Source organism: Poecilia reticulata, chromosome 2 (assembly GCF_904066995.2).
Source record: "Poecilia reticulata chromosome 2, P_reticulata-male-v2, whole genome shotgun sequence".
Lineage (NCBI taxonomy): Eukaryota > Metazoa > Chordata > Actinopteri > Cyprinodontiformes > Poeciliidae > Poecilia > Poecilia reticulata.
In genome coordinates, this window is record NC_088831.1 from 34,377,571 (window position 1) to 34,398,829 (window position 21,259).

The 21,259-nt window shown below is 37.2% G+C and overlaps 1 protein-coding gene across 2 annotated transcripts in view; it reads right to left on the reverse strand.

Moving 5' to 3' along the window:
* Positions 1-21,259, reverse strand: part of vwc2l (von Willebrand factor C domain containing 2 like) — a 32,845-nt gene that overhangs the window by 7,543 nt on the left and 4,043 nt on the right. For both annotated transcript variants that reach the window (XM_008403874.3, XM_008403870.3), the window contains exon 3: positions 4,061-4,190. In XM_008403874.3, the coding sequence (XP_008402096.1) occupies positions 4,061-4,190 (130 nt within the window). The remainder of the gene's footprint in view (positions 1-4,060; positions 4,191-21,259) is intronic.

The window sequence follows — 21,259 nt, forward strand, 5'->3', positions numbered from 1 at the left end:
TCCCCGTGACTCCCCCACACAACTCCACCAGACTAGTGGCAGCAGCAATTAGCAAACACCTTGTAGAACTCAGGGTCTGCTGAACTTATTGTACAAACTACTTCTCAGTCCAACGCTCCTAAGAAGTTGTAAACAGCATAACGAGAAGTGTTGTGACGACGTGCGTGTCGGAGAGTGTCAGAGTTTCTTGAAGGTACAGAGGTCATTTTTAGATGTCAAATTTCTTTTGTCAGGTTTGTTATACACAGCAATTTTCTACTAACTGAAGGTAACATAGTTACTTGATAGTGCTATAAAATGACTCTATGTGCCTGGGTAATACACTACCCCTTTAAAATAATTTTGATCCATAGATCAGAGTCAGTTTTGGTTCCCTGAAGACACCAGGTCCAGTACATTAGCCACAAATAAACTTCAAGGCTTTTGGTCCTTGTTTATGTTAGACAAAAATGTTGTGTTTGTACTTTCTTCTAAATGTTTTTAATAGTTAGTTTAAGAAATATGAGACTTTTGCAGTCCAATGGTTTCCCTCAAACTAAAGTCATATTTGGAAAAAGCAGGTGGAAATGAAGTAAATATCCCTGAACAGCAATTTTCAGCAAGCCAAAAGAGCACGGTGTCTACCAGGAGTTCTCATCTTCCTCATATGCCTTAGCATAGATAATTTTAATCTTATTCGGTGGTTGGGTGGAGAATGTTGACCTGGTAAAGGTCCCTTTGATCTGAGCTTAGAGGAGACACTGAAAGTGCTTGCCAAGTCTTAACTCCCATTGATCTACCTCTAGACAGCTGGCACAGGTTACAGGACAAACTCAGTTGAGGTTGATGTGGGCTGAGTGTGACCAGTGCTGCTGCCAAGTGTTAACATTTTACAGCCAGACAGGCTTAGGGACACAAGAACACAGTTTCAGCTTCCTGTTTTCCTCCACAAAGGATGTTTGATCGCTGCTCTTAAGTGCTCACCAGTTGTTGCCAATTTGTGAGAGCAGAATAATTGCATATTTATCTGACCTGTTTGCTGAATGAATACATATACTACTTATTAAATACATATTACCTATTATACAATGATAAGTTATATTTTTTAGCGAAGAAAATCATAAAAGATGTCCTCAAGCTCTCCATCTTAATAATCAAAGCTGTGGCAATACAGTGGGACCCACAGGCATGGGTCTATTGTTTTATAAATTAAAGATAAAGTAGGATTACACCAATCCAAATAGGGTAATACACATCCTCTTGTTCTAATATTTACTAATACCAATATCTTTACTTCTCTTTTTTTTGAGTGAAAGGTAGAGGAATTGTATTTGTTTTGCAGGTTGTGGTTACTGCCCCCCATGTTATATTAATTCTTGTAAATTTGTTAGATTAATTGTGTTTTGTCTGGATCTGTTTTGGCAAAATCCTCTTTATTTTACTTTTTTTTGTCATCGCACTTCATTTTTATTGCATGTTCCCTGCTTTTCTTTCATGTTGCTCTTGCTTTTTGCTCCCCCTTCACACCTAATTTGTTCCAATTTGCTAACTGTCACACCTGCCCTGGATCTGTCCTTTACTCGCTGAGGGTAAATAAAGTTCCTGGTTTTTACAGGGTTTTTTTTTTTTTTACATCTTTTGCATTGTATAGTCTGTTCTGTTAGCAAATTCTGTTGTCATTGTTTTACGGATTGTTATCTTTGACCGATGTCACCTCTGGTGTCTAGCTTGAATACAGTCTTTCTTCTCCTTTGCCTCACAACACTAAGAGCTTTTCTGTGATGGCTGCCCCTCCTCCCCCCACACACAACACCACCAATGGAGCAATTGGTGCCATGCCAACATCCCAGTATAAGTTTTAATCATTAAAAGCAGAGTTTATTCACTGAACTACAATATAAAAATATGCGAGTTCTGGGAGGCTGCTAAGTGCTGCCACATTAACCGACATATCCAATAAAAATGTTGTCATAAAGATTTTGACGTATGGTAACATTCAGTTCTATAACAGCCCATGGTTTGACCTTACTGCTTTGGGCTGATTTCAACATTATCTTCACAGCATTATACTGATGTAAGTGATTAAATAAATGTTTTAAAACATACGCTGTTGTTTTATAACACTATTTATTATTTTTGTCTCACTGAAAATATGACGGGAAGCATTTTTTTTTTTTCTTAAACTAGTTGTTTCCAATTGGTCAGCATCATCATTACTAGCAGAGGAGTCCCACAAGGATGATTCTTGGACCCACTGCTGTGTCTTATCGTCAAATCAATGGGTTAAACTATTTTTGTTTCTTTTCTTTAAAGGACCCAAGTCTGAATGTTTATGATCTCTACAGGCTTCTAAAAAGGTAATAAAAAAATAATTAAAGTAAAAATTGTACAACAAAGAGTACCAGAAAATAGCGCAAATGAGACAAGTCTTTCCTATGGTTATTTGAAGCACAAACCTGGGCTGCACTTCTCACATTTCCACTTGTCCAATGCTAGTCAACTGGCTAAAAAAAGGCCCAACATTTCCATAACTTACCACAAAGACAAAGTTACATGTTTTGAAATATCAACCTTAGCAAAAAAAAAAAAGTGGGCAGTTATAGTGTGGAAACTAAAGGAGCATTACACATCAATCTCACTAAGTGAGATTATACAATCTCACACTTGATTGATTACACATCAATCAAGTGTGGTTTTGTTATACAAAAAACGATTTTTGTCTAACAGAAATTGGTTTATGTTATACAAAACCAATTAGATAATGCTATACATTTTTACTTCCGTTTCTTGTCCATGTATAGTTACAGGTTATTGTATTATGAGAATCCTGTGCTGCTCTTGCCTCTTCAAAAGCCACAAAGCCAAGAGCAACATTCTGCCAAGCAAACATTTAATTGAAAAATACTTTGAAAATTAAATTTCAGACTCTGGTCTCAAACTATAAGGTAAAAATCTTCCATAGTAAAGGATGCATAAATATTGCTCAGAACAACAAAACGTCTTGCTCCACTCTGCCAAATAAATAGTTCAATAAATAAAAAGAAGTGCTTACTGAGCTCTTTTGCACAGCAGTGTAATTATTTAGAAAAATGCATGCCTCACCCTGACAGGTGGTTTGACTCAAGCATGTCTTCATCCCACTTGTTTGTTCTCTGCCCAGAAGTGAGAGCTAAACATCACCCCCTCTTTGTCCTCTCTTCACATCCCCAAGCCTTCCACTTGTATTGAGATTTATGTGTATCCCAGAGTCTGACCAAACGCCCTTGGGGCACCTGCAAACAGCAGGCCCTCCCTGAAATGCCAAGGGTGCCATTGTGTCCTGTCAGGCTGAATTAGATCTCCTCAAGCAGCTTCGGCAGCCTTGTTACTGTAGGTGTTTTTGTGTGAGGAAAGATGTGTTGGATTATCACTACACACAATGGACATAAACAAAATACTTAGTGTAAAAGGAAATGTGGACTGTCTTGATGAAATGCAGGTCAACTGCTACGGAAGCATCGCTTTTCAAATGCACCTGTATGTATTTTAGTTCCAAACGCATTCTCTTTATGAATGCAGCATCGTGTTCAGGCTATGAATTTGATATTACCCAAAGTGCCCTTTGCGTGCGATGTTTCCAACAGCTTGACTTTAGTCATAAAGTTCCATCTGTCCCTCAGGAATTGGAACTTGCTAAGGGAAGCCACCCACCTCGCCTTGCAAATAGTCAATGAACCATTGGAATCCTATAATTCTAATTTAGAGATTGGCTGTATGTGACAAGGGCGCCTGGGCGCTTGCAGATAAAAAGCCCTCCAAGGACCCATTAGTCCTTCGTACCATCGCCTTTAATCAATGGGCTAATGTTTACTCTGCTTAGTGTGTCATTTATAATTAAAACTAGTACTGCTCATTAGTGTCTTGTGGGCCACAGGTAATAATTTTAATACATAAAACATCAGTTACGTCCTCATCTTCTAAGGGCATAAAATCATCTGGTGATGCTGTAGATAAACTTGCTCTCACTTGTTTAAGGAAAACCGAATAACTAAAGAAATCTAATGTGCGCCGATTTCCTGAGAATGTCAAGATGAATGCTTACCATGTTTACAGATGGGACAGCACTGCTCCGGCTCATAAACAGGGTTGACACACTCTGGGACGGCGCAGTCGGACACCACACAGTGTACCTCGTTATTTGGTTCGCAGCGGCACCATTCACAGGGCGACGGCTGTGGGCAGAGGAAGAGAGAAGAAATCTGGGTCAGATGATTCATTTGGTTTTACCTTAATGAATGTGTTTTTTTTTTTCATGCATGTGTGTGGGCTACAATTAAAACAAAGGTTGCTGAACTCTGAAAGGCAAATGATAAATTAAGAAAAGAATGCTCAAATCAAATTTATAATTCTTTTGTTCAGCCCTGGAAAAACAAGTGAGGAAAAATGTCTGTTTTTTACTGCAACAGTAGAAATCAGAGTGAAGCAATGGCTTGAAATAACATTTGATTGTCTGGCATAACACAATTGATAGTCAAGGATCTATTTTCAACAAACTCAGTATAATAAAAAAAAAAATGTCATTTTGGATCAAGAGAGTTTCTGCTGTGTTCAAAAATGTTAGAAATTCTAACTTATTGTACATGAGGCGAAACAACCTTTAGGAAATGCACATACACTTATTTTGGGTGCATACTTAGAGCATTTTTATTGCATGATAATGCCACAGAGACCAACAGAATATAAGATAAGAATAAATTACACATTGCTAATTAAACAGATACAAATTAGATGACATATGAAAACAACTGGTTGCACAGATTTTTCATTTCAGTGTCAGAGTAAAGATGGCTAAATACATACGGGCATCCCACTTTTTAATGTTTGCACAACAAAAAATATAATTTCCCTTGTACATCGCAAGTATCTGATACTTTTTGTTTAATGTGTAAATTAATGTATATGGGAGCCTTAAACGGTGTGAGAATGCCGTTGTTCAAAAAAGAATAGGGGATCTGGGAAAATAGATGGTGACAAATACAGTGTGTCACTGGAAGAAAACCAGAACTTAAGACTGAGGCTGATGCTGCCTTTCCAACAGGTGAACAACCCAAAACATACAGTCAAAGCTACAGTTGAATAATTTAGATCAAGGTATAATCATATGCTGCAATGACTCAGTCAAATCCAGTTGAGAATCTATGGCAAAAACTGCTTTGTTAAATATTCTCTAGTAAAGTTAAATGCTAAAGATATGCTTTTAAGAGTATTATTTGTTCAAAGTTTTAAATACACTGAATAATTGCAGTTTTGTATGACCGCTGAGACAAATCATAAGACAGTCGAACAGTAAAGGATCAAAAACCCTGCAAAATAGTAAACGCACTGAAATCAACCATAATGTTACTTCCAATGCAATATGATCCAATTGTTAAAACACTGCCACAAGGTGTGCACACACATTTAAATAGCTAGAGACACACAAATCAGGTCAATAGACAGTATAACATATCTTAAAAAAAAATTAAACATGGACATTAATGAAGGAATATCACTGGCCACACGGTCACTGTCAGGGCGAAGAAACCTGGGTAACATTACCCCTTTCTACAGACATAACACAGAAAGGAGTCCTCCATTGTCATGCCAACTTTGGTCCTTACAAAACTGACCTCATTCTTACATTTTTGAACAGACTTTACAACATTATGACTGCTGCAAACCAAAGGGACTTTGCCTTGCTAATGAAAACTTTGCCTGGAAAGTTGTCAAGGCACTGTGGAAAACTGGGTGGTTAGATGCAGATCTTATTGTCTTTCTGGATTTGGGCCAATGCAGTAAACTGTGAGGCAAATAAATCCACTGGTCTATACAACTGGTGTCATGTGGGGATGGTGAAATTATTTTTACACTTTCTGTGTATAAATATCAAAGATGCTTTGAGATAAACATGGGAGTGTTCAACTGAATCAAACAGTCAAATCATATGATGGATGTTTTGATAAGAAAATAAGGTTTTTGTAAGAAATTGTAGTATTGACTGAAGTCTTCCATTTTGTTAATAATCTGCAGTGTTGTGCTAATTGTGTGAAGTGCTTTGAAAAACCAGGCCCTGTTTTCAAAAGTAGGCTTAAGCAAGTGGGGGAAAAAAACTGTATTCTTCCACTTCACCATCATGTTTTTCTCGATCTACTTCTTAAAATCCAATTAAATACATTTTAAGTTTTTCGTTTGAATCTGGCAAAATGTGGAAAAGGTCAAGAGGGAATACTTTTTACAATAAGCTGTAAATGATGAACTTGACAGCAAACTGCTGCTCTTCTACATGAATACGTAGTGCAGTAGAACATGGTTTAATGAGGAAATTGTGACTATTAAATTAAGTTTCAGATAACATTTGTACATAAACTTAAAAGAAGGAAAAAAAAAAGGCTAGAGTGTATAGCAATTCACTAGGCCGAATAAACGTCACTGTGCAGCGAATTCTCTAGCTGGCCTGGCTTAATACATTAAATATATGGATCTTAAATGTGTAGGTATGAATTATTGCAATTATAGACTTGTTCTTACTCCTATTTACTGTCATCATCGGCAAACAGCTGCTTGCTTTGGCAACAAGAAGTCTGTTGGCAAGAAAATGACCATGTTGCAACACTGACACTGTGCTTGGGGATTGATGGGTTATTCATTTTGTTTATGTCATCAGCTATGTCAGATGCTGTAACTCCCACAAAATTACTAAATCTGCAAGCAACTGCAACAGCAGCTGCACAGCACAGGTTTATACAAATAAGTGATTTAATGTTTCAATGAGGCTGTATTGTCATGTGGTTGTGACTATAAGTCTAAAGTCATCTTTTTGCTGGAAAAAAAAATATTTTTCTCTCTAGGGTCTTGCTTCTTTGCTTTTGTGAACACCAGTTTTATATTCTGTTTGTATTTTACATTATGTATATCCTTGTAGCTCCAGTATTAAAAATTATACTTTTCCCTGGATATAAAAGTCTTATCTCAAATATTGTGTTTCTATTAGCTGTAAGAACAAAAAGCATAAGTAACATCTAAGGGCCAGAAAACCTCAGTCCGTGTGTAATTAATCTACAGAAATGAACGAACCTTTAAACGGCATTGTAATGTACAGAATATGACGGTAAAATGACAGAAACAGTACGGAGAGTATTAATCAAAGAAGCAAGATGACTCTCCAGGATGTGCAGATGTCCACAGCTCAGGTGGGGGGACCTGTCCACAAATTTGCCTTTATAGAGGTTTGGCTGGAAGAAAGCAGTTGTAAAAACAAATGTGTTAGAAGTCCTGTTTGCAGAGTACTTTGAGCCATGCAGGGGACACAGCAACATGCAGAAGAAGGCACTCTGGTCAAATAAGACCAAAGGTGCCATGTGTGACAGAAAATGAACACTTCATAACACATTGACCAAACACCATCTCCACCATAAGGCACAGTGGTGTCAATATCTTGCTCTTGGGAGGCTTTTCTTTGGCAGAAACAGGGAAACTGGACAGAATTACTGAATAAATAAAAACCAATGCTGGAGAAAAAAAAAAAGATGCTGTAAAAGACTTGAGAAATACGACTTGAACTGTAGCCGACCTTACAGCGAAATAACAACCTTAGACATACAAGCTTGTAGAGACAGACGTGAAAGTCCTGATTTAGGGAGACTGAATACAAATGCAACAACCGTATTCTTATTTTTATCTTTGAAAAAGTAGAGCTTTTTTTTTTTTTTTCATTTTTGGTTTATGTCACCATTATAGATATGATTTCTGGAAAGAATACAAGCTAGAATTAATGGCTAAATAAAAAAAATCAAAGGAATATATGAACAGACAAAGAAAAAATAAATAAATACCAGAACTATAATTTAAAGAGTGCAAAAAAAAGTCTCCCACTAAAGGGATAGCATCTCTGTCACAGAGAGATGCTATACTGTCTCCACTGTATTGAAACCAGCCTAAACAGAAATGTACTCCTATGTCACTACAAGCTAATTTCATGGCTGATAAGAGATTTTCTATTTTATAGAACTGTCAGTCACGGGCCTTTTTTACTGATATGAACTTAAAAAGCCCTATATTTCGTTTGAAGAAGAAATAAACTGTGAAAGATAGACATTTCTAAACCAGTGGTTGTTGTCCAACCATACGGTGAAAAGTGATGTCCCAAACCACAGTGTAACCATGGTTTCTACTCTTAAGCTCAGCTCATATCTAAAGAAGTCATCCAGAAGCCCACTGGGTGATATAAGAAGGCATTGACTGTTATGTGGTTCCAAAGTAGTGTGACTTGTAATACTGTAGATTACCTAGAAACAGTTTTCATTTTATTTATTATACTTAATGTACATCATATTATTTTTAATTTAGTTTTTCTTTAGCTATTCATAAGGGTTGTGTGATCTGAAGCACCAAAGCAGCCCCAGATCATCACACTAACTGGTTTACTGTTTTACATCATGTTTTACTTTAAGTGTGATGTGCCTTTTCTCTGAAATATTGTGTTTAAATTAGTCAGTCTGCAGAATATTTTTCCAAAAGTCTTCGGGATTATCAAGATGATTACTTTGGAAAATGCTCAGTGCCTCCAAATCCGAGGCCATGGTCTTGAACCGGACATGGGTAGAGTGCCTTCTCCGGGTCAGGGGGGTCGTCCTGCCTCAAGTGGAGGAGTTTAAGTATCTGGGGATCTTGTTCACGAATGAGGGAAAAAGGGAGCGGGAGATTGACAGGTGGATTGGGGCAGCGTCTACTGTGAAGCGGGCGCTGTACCGGTCCGTCGTGGTGAAGAGAGAACTGAGTCAAAAAGCAAAGCTCTCGATTTTCTGGTCGATCTACGTTCCCACCTTCATCTATGATCATGAGCTTTGGGTCATGACCGAAAGAACGAGATACTGGATACAAGCGGCCTAAATGGGTTTCCTACGCAGGGTGGCTGGGCTCTCCCTTAGAGATAGGGTGAGAAGCTCGGTCATCCGGGAGGGACTCAGAGTAGAACCGCTGCTCCTCCACGTCGAGAGGAGCCAGTTGAGGTGGCTCGGGCATCTGGTCAGGATGCCTCCTGGTGATGTGTTTCAGGCACGTCCCACCGGGAGGAGGCCTCGGGGAAGACCCAGAACATGCTGGAGGGACTATGTCTCTCGGCTGGCCTGGGAACGCCTTGGGAATCCTGACTTTCTGATTAAAGAATATGTGGATGAAGCTAAAGAATTAGTTGATAACAAGTGGGGCCTTCCAACCTCAGAGCTGGAGCTCATCGCCAAATATTAATTGTCAAAAATACCAGTGAAAAGAGCAAAAAGCTGGTCAGCAACATGCCAGAAGGGTGTGATTGCTGAAATGCCAACAGAGTGCTCCTATTTATTTCACGTCATTTTTAATACAATGTAAATTCAAACAGATACATCACTTTGTTAATAATCCCATGAAATAATCCTTTTACATTGTTCATTTTTCTTTTGAGGTATGTCTGTCTCATCTCCCCTCAGAAATAAACATCTTGGTTGAAATTTAATTATTTAACATTTTAATCTGCACATTGAGTTTGTATATTTCCTGCCACATTAAGCACATAAAGCAAAGAGAAGTTAAGACATTTAGACACTGTTGAAATATGTTCCCCTTGTTTGAAGTTTTGACATTATCTTTAAGACTATTGCAGCTGTATAAACATTTTTACTCTTAGTAAACGACAATATAAAAGTAAAATAAGCAAGGACAAGAGACATATTGAAATACATCTAAAGCAGATATCAAAATGACAGGTGTAAGAAAACAGCTTTTTGAAACAAAATATAAGTGCTAAAGACTGAGGCGGTTGTCCTCTCTCTCATACTGTAATGAAAATACACTATCATTGTCAGTCACATGTGATATTGCTTCTGAAATTACTATTCTTTGCTTTGGTCTTCCTTGTCCCACACCTCCTCTCTTTAATTTTCCAGTCCATACACCTCCTTATTTTAGCTTCTCAGATGATTTCCTTCAATGTATGCTTTTAAACGCCAATAACTTGTGCACTCCAGGGCGCCTTTGTATTAGTTTTCCATATCGCTGAAAAGTCTGATCAAATTTCAGTTATTATGTATAATCCGTGACGACACCTTTGTTCTGAACTGCATTTCACTTCTGCTTCCATGGGTTGGCATTACATGCTGCTTGTCCTTCATAGTAAAAAATCTATTGTAAATACAAAGCGAGTGTAAGATATCTGCTCTTTGAGTGTGACTTATTTTCCGTTGTTTGCCCAGGTGAGGTTTTGGGTTAGAAAAGTAAGTTTCTAAGACCACCTGAAAGTTTGCTCACTGAATGAAGTTTGCGCTTAGTGACATTAAAAAAAAACTTTTTTTATGTCACTAGGAAAGACAGTGACAGTGACAAAGTAGAGAAATGAGGTTATTTTAACAATGTTACAATGGATTAACGACAAGTTGGTTATTGGCCGTCAATCAAAAATATCTGGTACAGCCCTGATTGTTCAGTACGCACGGATCCTGAACAAATACAAAGTTGTTTTATACCTGAACACATTCTGAATTCTGAATTTATGTGCTACTTTAAAAAATGACATTAAAATAAAACTGGGAGGACTCCCAGATCTCAATTAACTGCTTTTTTGGAACATTAGGATTTTCATGGGCCGTAAGGTGGGCTGAACCAAAACTTTATGTGGCCGTACGCATCCTTCGACATCCATAGTATACTGCTTACTCTGCACTTAACTGAATAACTCACCTGGAACTACGGTACTTTGAGGTGACTGTATCTCTGGTACTTGAGAAAAATCAGCTGATGTCCACCTGGCAACCTGCAGCATCCAATTAGCTGAGAAGAGGAGGAATCCTCTTAGATGAGAGAGGATTTTCCCAACAGCTGTGCTTGCTGCAATCAGGTACAGCTGGCATGCTAACATACCCTTTATTTTTATGCATTTGAACAAATGTTTTTTTCTAGAATTGTGCTACTCATGGTGGGAGCAACTTGAAGTATGTTTGTTTGAATTTGTCCTTTTTGTAGACTTTGGCTCATGATTTTTTTTTTTTCTTGGTTGATGCATTGGTCTTTTAGACAATTATTCCCTCTGGCTTTAGATGCTGTGCAAGTGGAAACATTTTTGCTCTTACTTTTTTTTTTCTTTAAAACCTGTTGCGATGCTCAACTTTGGCGACAAGACATTGTTTTTACAACTGGGAGCAGCTGATTAACATCTCTGAAGCACAAATCATTCCTGAACTGCGACCATCTCCTCCATCGATCATAATGGCCAGAGTCTCTCTCCCAGGCTTTCTAAGCACACGGCCAGAGAGATTTAAAAAGGAGTGGCAAAAGCAAATTAGATAAAATGACTGTTTGCCAGTAACTGATTGTGTCATCCTGGACATGTTACTGTAAAATAATATGGTCTCTGCTAACCGGGAATTGAGCAATCGCATGTCATGACAGTCATGTGACTGTTACACAGCAGCAGTCTTCAGTGAGGCGTCTTCAGATTTTTTCCAAGACTGACTGGGGATCATTTCTGCCCACAGACTCACAATCCACAACGACTCTTGAAAGAGAACTGGATCATATGAGATACGACAACATTTAATTTCCCTTTGGTATAGATATCATATTTTTGAATTGAACTGAAAGCACAGCATGTTTTTTTTTTTTTTAATCAGCCACTTATAAGACAGGATAAAAAAAGACCTTAAAAAACATCCTTTATTTGCATAATTGAAATGAAAGAAAAACCATAAGCTGCCAGCTGAATTGGACAAAGAAGAATAAAAAAAGATCTCCGCTGCATATTTGAGTGTTCAAGTACAACTTATAATACCAATATCTGCACAAGCATTTCTAAGCCAGATCTGACTTAGAATTAGAACATTATCAAAACAAGAGTAAACCCAAGCTTCTGGAGAAACCGTCAATTAACCCAAAACTAAAGACACATACTAAAGCAGCAGGTGTAACAGCTGCTATGCTGTTACACCTGTAATATAAGATAAACACTGTTTTATATATTGCATACCACGTATTAAGATTGTAAGGACTACTTTTTTTCTGGTGCAGTCTGGTTTATTTCAATTTTAAGAGATATTTCAAACCTCTAAGGACAAACATTTTTCATGGTTTCTGAACAAACTCTTGTGTAGGCAGAAAACTGCTGTGCTCGACATGTGGGAGGTCGGTCAAACAAACAAACAAACAAACAAATGAGAAGGGAGATGAATCTCGCTAATGTGCACAGAAATCTTGCAAAACAGTTTGGTTCAACGAATTCCTCTTGTCATGTTTTATCATTGTTGACAAGGGAAGTTAAAATTAGCTGAATTACATCAGCCACAATGAGAATTAAATAATTTCAAATGCTCAAAGAGTTTCGTCAGAGCAAGAATGACAATGGCATGGAATAAGTTGGCTGGACTAATTAAGGACACCAGGGACATTTTTAAAAGGGACATTTGATATTAATAAAAAAGATCAACTTTACTAGTTCCAGTTCAAACTTAAAAGGAAACTTTGGATATGGTTTCCTCTGCATCAGCACAGATGAGCTATGATTAGTGTTTTTTTTTTTTTCATCCTGATATGTCCGCAGTAATCCTCAGGTTTAATTGTGTTTTATAAAAGAAAAAAAAAAAAACGACTCGACTCCCTTTGAAGAAAAACGTTTCTTTCATATCATGAGTGGTCTTTAAAAATCATGCATCAAACATCCTTAAAGCAGTGACATTTTCTTTGTAGGTTAATCTGGCAAACTGGCGTGTCTAACAGCTCAGGTAGAAGCCTGCAGATGCTTCATAGGCAATGAAACATGAAAGATGGAATTCAACATCAGCGCTACTTTGTGCGCCTATAAAACATTGGAGAAAATCCCTGTCAGTAGTCTCTGGCATCTGATGCTTTCAGCAAGTCCTATTGTATGAGGTCTACCGTGAAGAGGATCAGTCATGCCTAAGTCCAGGCACACAAAGGAAAATGGAGCAGTTGCACCAAATTTAGACGTGCCGCCAGATGTTGAGGTGAAAAAAAAAAAAAAACACTTCTGTTGTTCCCACTTTTATTGGCTGGGTATTAGAGCGAATTGGCTGTCATGCTTTCCATTCCACACTTAGACAAATGGGAACAGGGAGCGAGGCAATAAACGGTCTAATAACTTTCAGCGGGGGCAAATGTTAATGGCAGTGGTCAAACTTTTAAGCTGGACAGCAAAGTCACAGGAAGCTTACTCATGCATTTAATAGGAGTGACAGTTTGACAGTCAAAAAGCTTGCATTCATTGTGTGTATTTAAACATATATTTTACAGTGTCCACTGATGCATGGAAAGAAGTAGAATGACACACTTTCTCCCAAAAACTCTGAACTCTGACTACAGGTGCCAACATTTCAAATAAATAAACTGTTCTTTGTGACAAAATTGTTTTGCACTTATTGGCACTATTGTTGCCTCTGGCAAATTGGAGAGGAAAATCAATTTCAGCAATCATTGCTACATCCTTTATGGATGTACTCTCGCAAATGTTTTTGATAAACAAGAGTTACTAACGACTGGCATGTGCGATGAGTGTGCACATCCGTACGTGCACACGTACGGAAGCCATACGTGGGTGTATGGCTTCTGTTTTTAATGTATTCTGACAACTGTATGTGTTGAATTTTAAGTACTACATAAGCGCAGTAAAGCTTTGTTATCCTTGTAACAACTATGAAGAAAAAAAGACATCACAAAAAGATTAGTATGTTCTTGCATTTCTAATGATCAAATTCAGTCAGATAAAAGTAAAACATCTTATGAAAGAGCAAGGCTGATGCAGGTGGTGCTGAATTTGACCAGTTTTGCAAAACTTCAAAAGACATACAGCAGCAAGTGTTTTATCTTTGTGCACAAATTCGCTTTTAAAAGTTGCTTATTTTATATATAACCACACTACATATTTATCTTTAACCACAATACAGTGGATTTTGAGAGTGTAGGCCGAAAGAGGTACCCAAGATAAAATCAGTGTAAAAAAATGTAATGCTCTAATCTGTTGAACATGAGAACATAAGATCTGCAACCTGCGATTTATTTTTAGTCATTCTATACTTTATACATTCTCATCCATGAAACTAAGCTTTTTTTGTATAGTGAACATTTAATCGAGGGAACTACATACAAAACCATAGAGATGTTTGTTCAACAATTAGGTTACCTTTAGCTCTCCATTGGTTAAATAAACAACAAAAATTATTTCCTGAAGAGGAAGACTTGATAGTATTTATGAATAATACATACTGATAAATCTATTACAAATTCCAAGTATTCTTGGAATTTGTAATAGATACTTATGAGTCAAGTAATAATGAAAAGTATATGTAATACCTGCTTAAATTTTGTTTTGTTCTATACTCAAAGTAAAGAAACATCCATTAACCAGCAGCAGTGTGGGGAAAAATGGTTGTGATTCAAGATTTGGTGTTAGATTTCTCTCAGGTGAGTGAGACAGAGAGGAATATTATATTAGAGGCTATTTCAGTCTACAATTTAAAAAAAAAAAAAAATACTTAGACTGATCAAAACTAAAGCCAGTAAACCAAAACTAAACGTGCATTCCCTAGGACCCAATTAATGCTAATGGCAGATTTATTCTATCAGATAGTTTCTAATCTTGTCAGAGTAACGAAGGAGAGACTCACCCACAGCACCATTTGTGTTGGAACCAAACTGGCCTTTACACCATATATAACACATCTTGCAAGATGTGGGGAAAAAATAAAAAAATAAAAATAATAATATGTATCCCAACAGCACACAAACTGGTTGCATTATTTTTGCAGTGAGATGGTGAACATGAGGCCATCAACAAATACCATAAATTGGACTTAAGATTTTCAAAAACTCTTTTGTTACCCATTTAAACCCCTCTATGTCATAAACTGAATAATATGCAAAACACAGCCTAGTTACAATAAAGGAAGGCTAATAAGAACGACAACACATAACCTTCACACTCCCTAAACAGCAGTCTCCTTAGTAGATACTAATGCCCTTTCCTTTAACACTGTGGGTTCTAAGACTTTCTTATTAAAGTGAGTAAAGATGCTGCAGTTTTTGGCATGATACCATAACATTTTACATGATTGCTCTTTATTTTCCTCATGCCAACTGAACTGTAATTAATGAAAAACTGTTTTTAACCCTTAATGTGTCAAATGATTCTTTCATTCTGTTGGCCCTTGGTCAAGGTTAACATGGAGGTGAAATGCTCTGTTGATGGACTTGATCTCACATGAAAATGGGGAGCTTATGTACTTATAAAATCTGAAGCCTTGCATCTCAATGCAGGGCTGAGCTGGATTTGGTTTGACACACTAACACACCAGTCTGTACAGATTAGGCACATGGATTTTAAAGAGGTTGATGCCACACACCTTTTACCAAAGCTAACATGCTAATGAGAGCTCAATCAGCTACCTATATTACCCAAAAGAAGTGTCATTTAAAAAAAAAATAATAATTAAATTATGTGTCATTCAAATGAAACACTGTGATGAACAAGGCAAATACATAATGTCCTAAAAAATGAATTTTTGTTCAGCTTCCACAGGTAAAAGGTAATCAAATATAAATTATACAAAGTATCAATTGAACTGGTTGGAACTAACAATATTGTACTTTTGTGCTTGAATGATGACACCAGATCAACACAATTTAAATGTTTTGGAAATACCTAGTAGTTGCTTAGCAAAGTGATCTCAAATTAAAGCCAAAAAAGTTGTCAACAGTTGAAGGGCATGGGCATCAATTGTTAGTAAAACTCCCGATGATGGTGTTGTGGAAACAACAATAGTCTAGGAGAAGAAAAGGAATACTTTCTAAGAAAAATATCTAAAACAAGTTAATGAAGTAGAGAATAAACTCTGACCTACTTAAAAAAAAATGCATGACTCCTAATAAAAAGTCGGAACATTGTGAATAATGATGCTTTTCTACTGACCTATTTAGCTGAAGTCTGAGTGCACGCACATGCCTGCTTCAGTTTGTTTCAGTGCCATGTAATGCAAAGAAAATTCATTAATGGAAAATGTTTGAGCATCTTCCAAAGGGTTTCCAGCTTTGGCCTGATTTCATCTTTGACTGAAATGAAGTCAAAGATGTTATGAAATGTTCTGCGTGTGGTTTGCACGGCAGATATAGTGCAAAGTTGATCAACAGAGATCAATTTTGGCCTATTTATCCTTGATATTTTATGTCTATCTATTCTACTTTCCATGATTATCGGTGATATTCTTGTTCTTTGCTCTTTCTTATTCTTTGTGATGCACGTGTTTTTCTGTTGGGTTTTTTTAATGTTAATTTTATATCCACTCTCAGGTACAACAAATATTTAGTCAAATCTTTGTTTTTGTGTTCAGACTCTGAAAGCTGAAATTTTTGCAAAATAATCCAGATTCTTTTGTGCTTCTGGTGAGCTTGGTGAGTTCAAGAACTATTTCTTAGCAATGCATCCATGCACTTGTGATAACTATTTACTCATTCAGGTTGAACAACAAAAAATTCATCCTCATTTGCTTGTTTGGTAGTTATGACTTAATGTTGCAAGAACATTGACTGTATTGTTGAACAATTTGAGTGTGGGTAAAAGGCTTTGCAATTATCTCACAAAGTTGAAATACGGTATGTTTATCAGTTAGTCAATCTCTTTTCTTTGGACACTTTGGTTACCGTTGCCTGACTGCATTTGGGACGATTGTAATTAATTGTTTTTGTATCCCATGCTATTATGTCAGCCCTAACCTTCAACTATATCTGCTGTTGATGTTTATAACCATTCTCTCCTCCACATCAAAAAGTCTGTGGAGTGACATTTTGATGATTAGAGTTATAAGAAAACATTTCCATCACCCGTTAGTCTTCTTGTCCTCCTCACCTGAATACTTCTTATTACTCATGAAATATGCCTGTGGTATTCCTGAGAGTAAAAAAGTAAAAGAGAGTGTATAAGGGTGTAGGGCTGGCATCCAGGTACAGATGAGCTGAGCCTCCTCATCAGAGATTCCCTTATTGGACTGGAGGCATCCCTGGTTTTTGCTGCTGGTTACTCTTGGAAACTACGACAGCCCTCGTCCTTGACTCTTCTAGTCTGATTCAACTTGCAAGCGATTAAGGCTGGCTCTACTAACACGTTTTATTGTATCTTATTATATCCTTCTCCTGGCCCTGCCGCTGTGCTTTTAAAAATGTTACAGATTTGTTGTCTTGTATGATTAAGTTGGAGAGTATTAAAATTCATGGGGACTTCAACATGTATACTGGTGTTGCCTCATCAGTAGCTGAAATTTGAATCTATCTTTGATTCTTTTGATATTGTCTGACATGTTTCTGGGCCAACCCATATAATAAAGGTCATGGCTTGGACTTTCTCCTTTGTTTGACCCTTAATATTACCAATATATCTGTGTAGGATGTACAACTGAGAGATTATAATTGTTGATCAAAAGTGATTTTCATCTTACATGCCTGTTAGGAGTTTTGGTGTGTCTGCAGGAAGTGCTTTTGGAGTTCCTCATGGCTCTGTACTAGGACCTATTTGGTTTTTTAAATGTATTCCTCTGTAAGCCAGATAACTCAGCAGTTCAGCGATGCTTCATATTTTGGCTGATGATATTCAGCTGTACTTCTCATATGAGCTTCACGAACATTGTCTTTTATTAACTGCTTAGCAAACATTAAGTGGTAGTTGAGTGACAACTACTTACAGCTAAAGCCAGACAAAATGTTTTGTGTGACACTAATCAGCAACTGCGTGATTTGTGATGCTCCCAGGAGTGAGACACCCCCCCTCCAACCAACCAAAAATTAAAGCTAATCCATTATGAATTACAACCAGAAAACAATGTAATAAAGTGTTATATTTCCAATAAAAAAACCCACCATGCTCCATTAAAAAAAAAAAATTAAACATTGCACTTTGTTCCACCACAGAAAAAGGCAACAACAAAATTGTTTTGGAAAGGTCAAGATACAACAAAAATAGATCAAAAAGAGCAATTTCTTGTAACTAACCATCATACTTCAGTCTGTGTTGAGGAATAGAATATGATTCTTCAGGCTGAAGTGGAGAATGGATGAAAACTTTCCTATTTATTTGCAGCTACTTTTATCATTAAAATATCAGACAGACTATGAGTAAAGATCAACAATGTGTGTTCATTCACACAAGTAAGAAAATGAATAATTATTCCAGATTAATGATAAAATAAAGAAGGGTGTATGTACACAATTTTAATCTCTTTCCCCTATATCTTTTTTATTTGTGTTTGTTTTTTTTTTACATTGTATAGAGTTGAAAACATTCATAAAATATTCACAAATCCGCTTTGCTGGAGCTTGTGTCCCTATTTTTACGTGAACAAGAGAACACATTGCACAAATAGCACTAGCTGTTGGATATATTATTGAAGAGCATCTAAGCTACGAGCACTCACTTAGCTTTAGTTTCATTCAGAGGATAATAAGAGCTGCTTCCCCACTTTACTCTGAGCTCTTTAGAGACATAGACAAAGGGTACATATTGTTTGAGTTGACAGTCAACAACATGATGTTGAAAAGCATTCTTCTAATCTGACTTATAGTATAAAAACTTTACACCAGATTCAATTATCTGTGGAAATGTTGTCTATTCATATCTATCCACTAAAGCAATCATTTAAAAAAATGTACATGATGTACTTGTCATAATTGTGCGATCTTAAAGTTAAAGTGTGTGGAAAATTAACAAGACAATTTTGAGGAATAACAGTCATCAATCATCTTAATTGCATGATATAAGTTCAGATTACAACAATATTGGGGGGGGGGGAGGATGGAAGTTTTATTCCCATTGTTTGCTTGCTGTATTTGGCTGAGTGAACTGGAATAGATACACTAATCTTATCTCTGAGCACTGATTTGTTTGCTCAGACATGACTAAAATCTGCGATTAGCTACGGAGCTTGTTGTTTGGGCCATGTTGTGTCATATCTTATTTCAGTCACTCCCAGCCTGGATGCACTTGCGGGGAGCTGAAACTAGGAGGTCTCCTCATGGGCAGCAACAGTTTAAACACAGACTGTAGTTGTCATACCCCTGGTGTCATTTTTAATCAGACAGTGCTGTCATGCTCCATAACAACTGCAGAGACGCTGGCATGATGGGTAGAGACCTGCTGCAAGAGCGATGACTCAGTGTCCACACAACAGCAGCGCATGAAAATACTGTTTTAGGATCTGTCGGTGTGGTAACGATGGTCCAGTGTGCGGTTGATAGGTGTGGAATCACACTGGGTGGCAGCCTTGTTGGTGTCCTCGGCCAAAGATAAAGTTTGATGGTACAGTTACAGTACATAAAGGCTAATCTAAGCAATACACATTTTGAAGATAAACTGTAACAAACGCATCTAATTTAAATGGCTAACCTTCTCTGGTTTCATTTATTGAATAGGTCTGCGTATTCACATGGGTGGCTTCCGGGAACAAGTTGTAAAACAAAAAACATTCAAAATGAATCCACGCTAAGAATATTCTCTTACTGGCATGTGGAACTTAAAAACACGGCAGCTGTTCTAAAATTAATGACAAGTGTTACCTGTTTGTGTTAGAAATAGCTTATCAGTTTATTATGGATATGCTGTTTCAGGAAGGGCTATTCTTATTGTTTCCAGTAAAATTGATTCAATCTGAATAACCACAACCATCATTAGAGGTATTTATATTTAAGTTGAGTAAACCTATCAGATGATACTGTATAAATCAGATCTAAAACACTGTAGCACATATTCAGACAGCAATTTGACTCTCTGCCCTCTAAATGCTATAATTATGTCTGTGGGTGTTGGGAGACAGAATCGCTCTTTACTTTAATGTGAAATACAGAATTAAAAGAAATTTAATTTTGGGGGTTATTGAGTATCAGCCATTATACTTAGCATATATAATTTGCAAATATAATATATGATAAGAAATTTTAACATCACTACCCAATTATTTTGGTAATAAATTCTACATAAACATTTTATTAAAATGTAATTGAAAGTGTTGGGTCAACTGTTGGTCATCAATCATCTTGAGTCATGTCCAATGGAGAATAATAAGGGTGATAGATCTACAGTGGGGCAAAAAAGTATTTAGTCAGCCACCAACTGTGCAAGTTCTCCCACTTAAAAAGATGAGAGAGGCCTGTAATTTTCATCATAGATGTACCTCAACTATGAGAGACAACTATGAGATGGTATTCTCCCAGTCATCTTCTGGATCATCCAAATGCTCTCTAGCAAACTTGAGAAGGGCCTTGACATGTACTGTCTTAAGCAGGGGGACACGTCTGGCACTGTAGGTTTGAGTCCCTGGCGGCGTAGTGTGTTACTGATGGTAGCCTTTGTTACTTTGGTCCCAGCTCTCTGCAGGTCATTCACTAGGTTCCCCCATGTGGTTCTGGATTTTTGCTCACCGTTCTTGTGATCATTTTGACCCCACGGGGTGTGATCTTGCGTGGACCCCCAGATCGAGGGAGATTATCAGTGGTCTTGTAAGTGTTCCATTTTCTAATAATTGATCCCACAGTTGATTTCTTTACACCAAGCTGTTTACCTATTGCAGATTCAGTATTCCCAGGTAGGTGCAGGTTTATAATTTTGTTTCGGGTGTCCTTTGACAGCTCTCTAGTTTTGGCCATGGTGGAGTTTAGAGTGTGACTGTTTGAGGTTGTGGACAGGTGTGTTTTATACTGATAACGAGTTCAACTAAGTGCCATTAATACAGGTAACAAGTGGAGGACAGAGGAGCCTCTTACAGAAGAAGTTACACGGCTGTGAGAGCCTGAAATCTTGCTTGTTTGTAGCTGACCAAATACTTATTTTCCACCATATATTGCAAATAAATTCTTTAAAAATCAGAAAATGTGATTTTCTGGATTTTTTCTCCCCTTTTGTCTCTCATAGTTGAGGTACATCTATGATGAAAATTACAGGCCTCTCTCATCTTTTTAAGTGGGAGAACTTGCACAATTGGTGGCTGACTAAATACTTTTTTGCCCCACTGTATGTGGGTTGGTTTAATGAACATTTCAGCTTAGACAAAGCGGGGAAAGTCTTTGTTGGTGCAAGAGTGCACGAAATGGCAAAAACTAAACAATATCTTTAAATATAGTGGTAGTTGTAATGCCTGTTTTGGTTTTTCCTTGCGCTTTCATGACACATTTGTAAAGAATTTCCACAACAGAATGAGACTAATACTGCAAGGAATTTTTTCACGTTTTTTTTTCCTTGTCACCAGGTCTC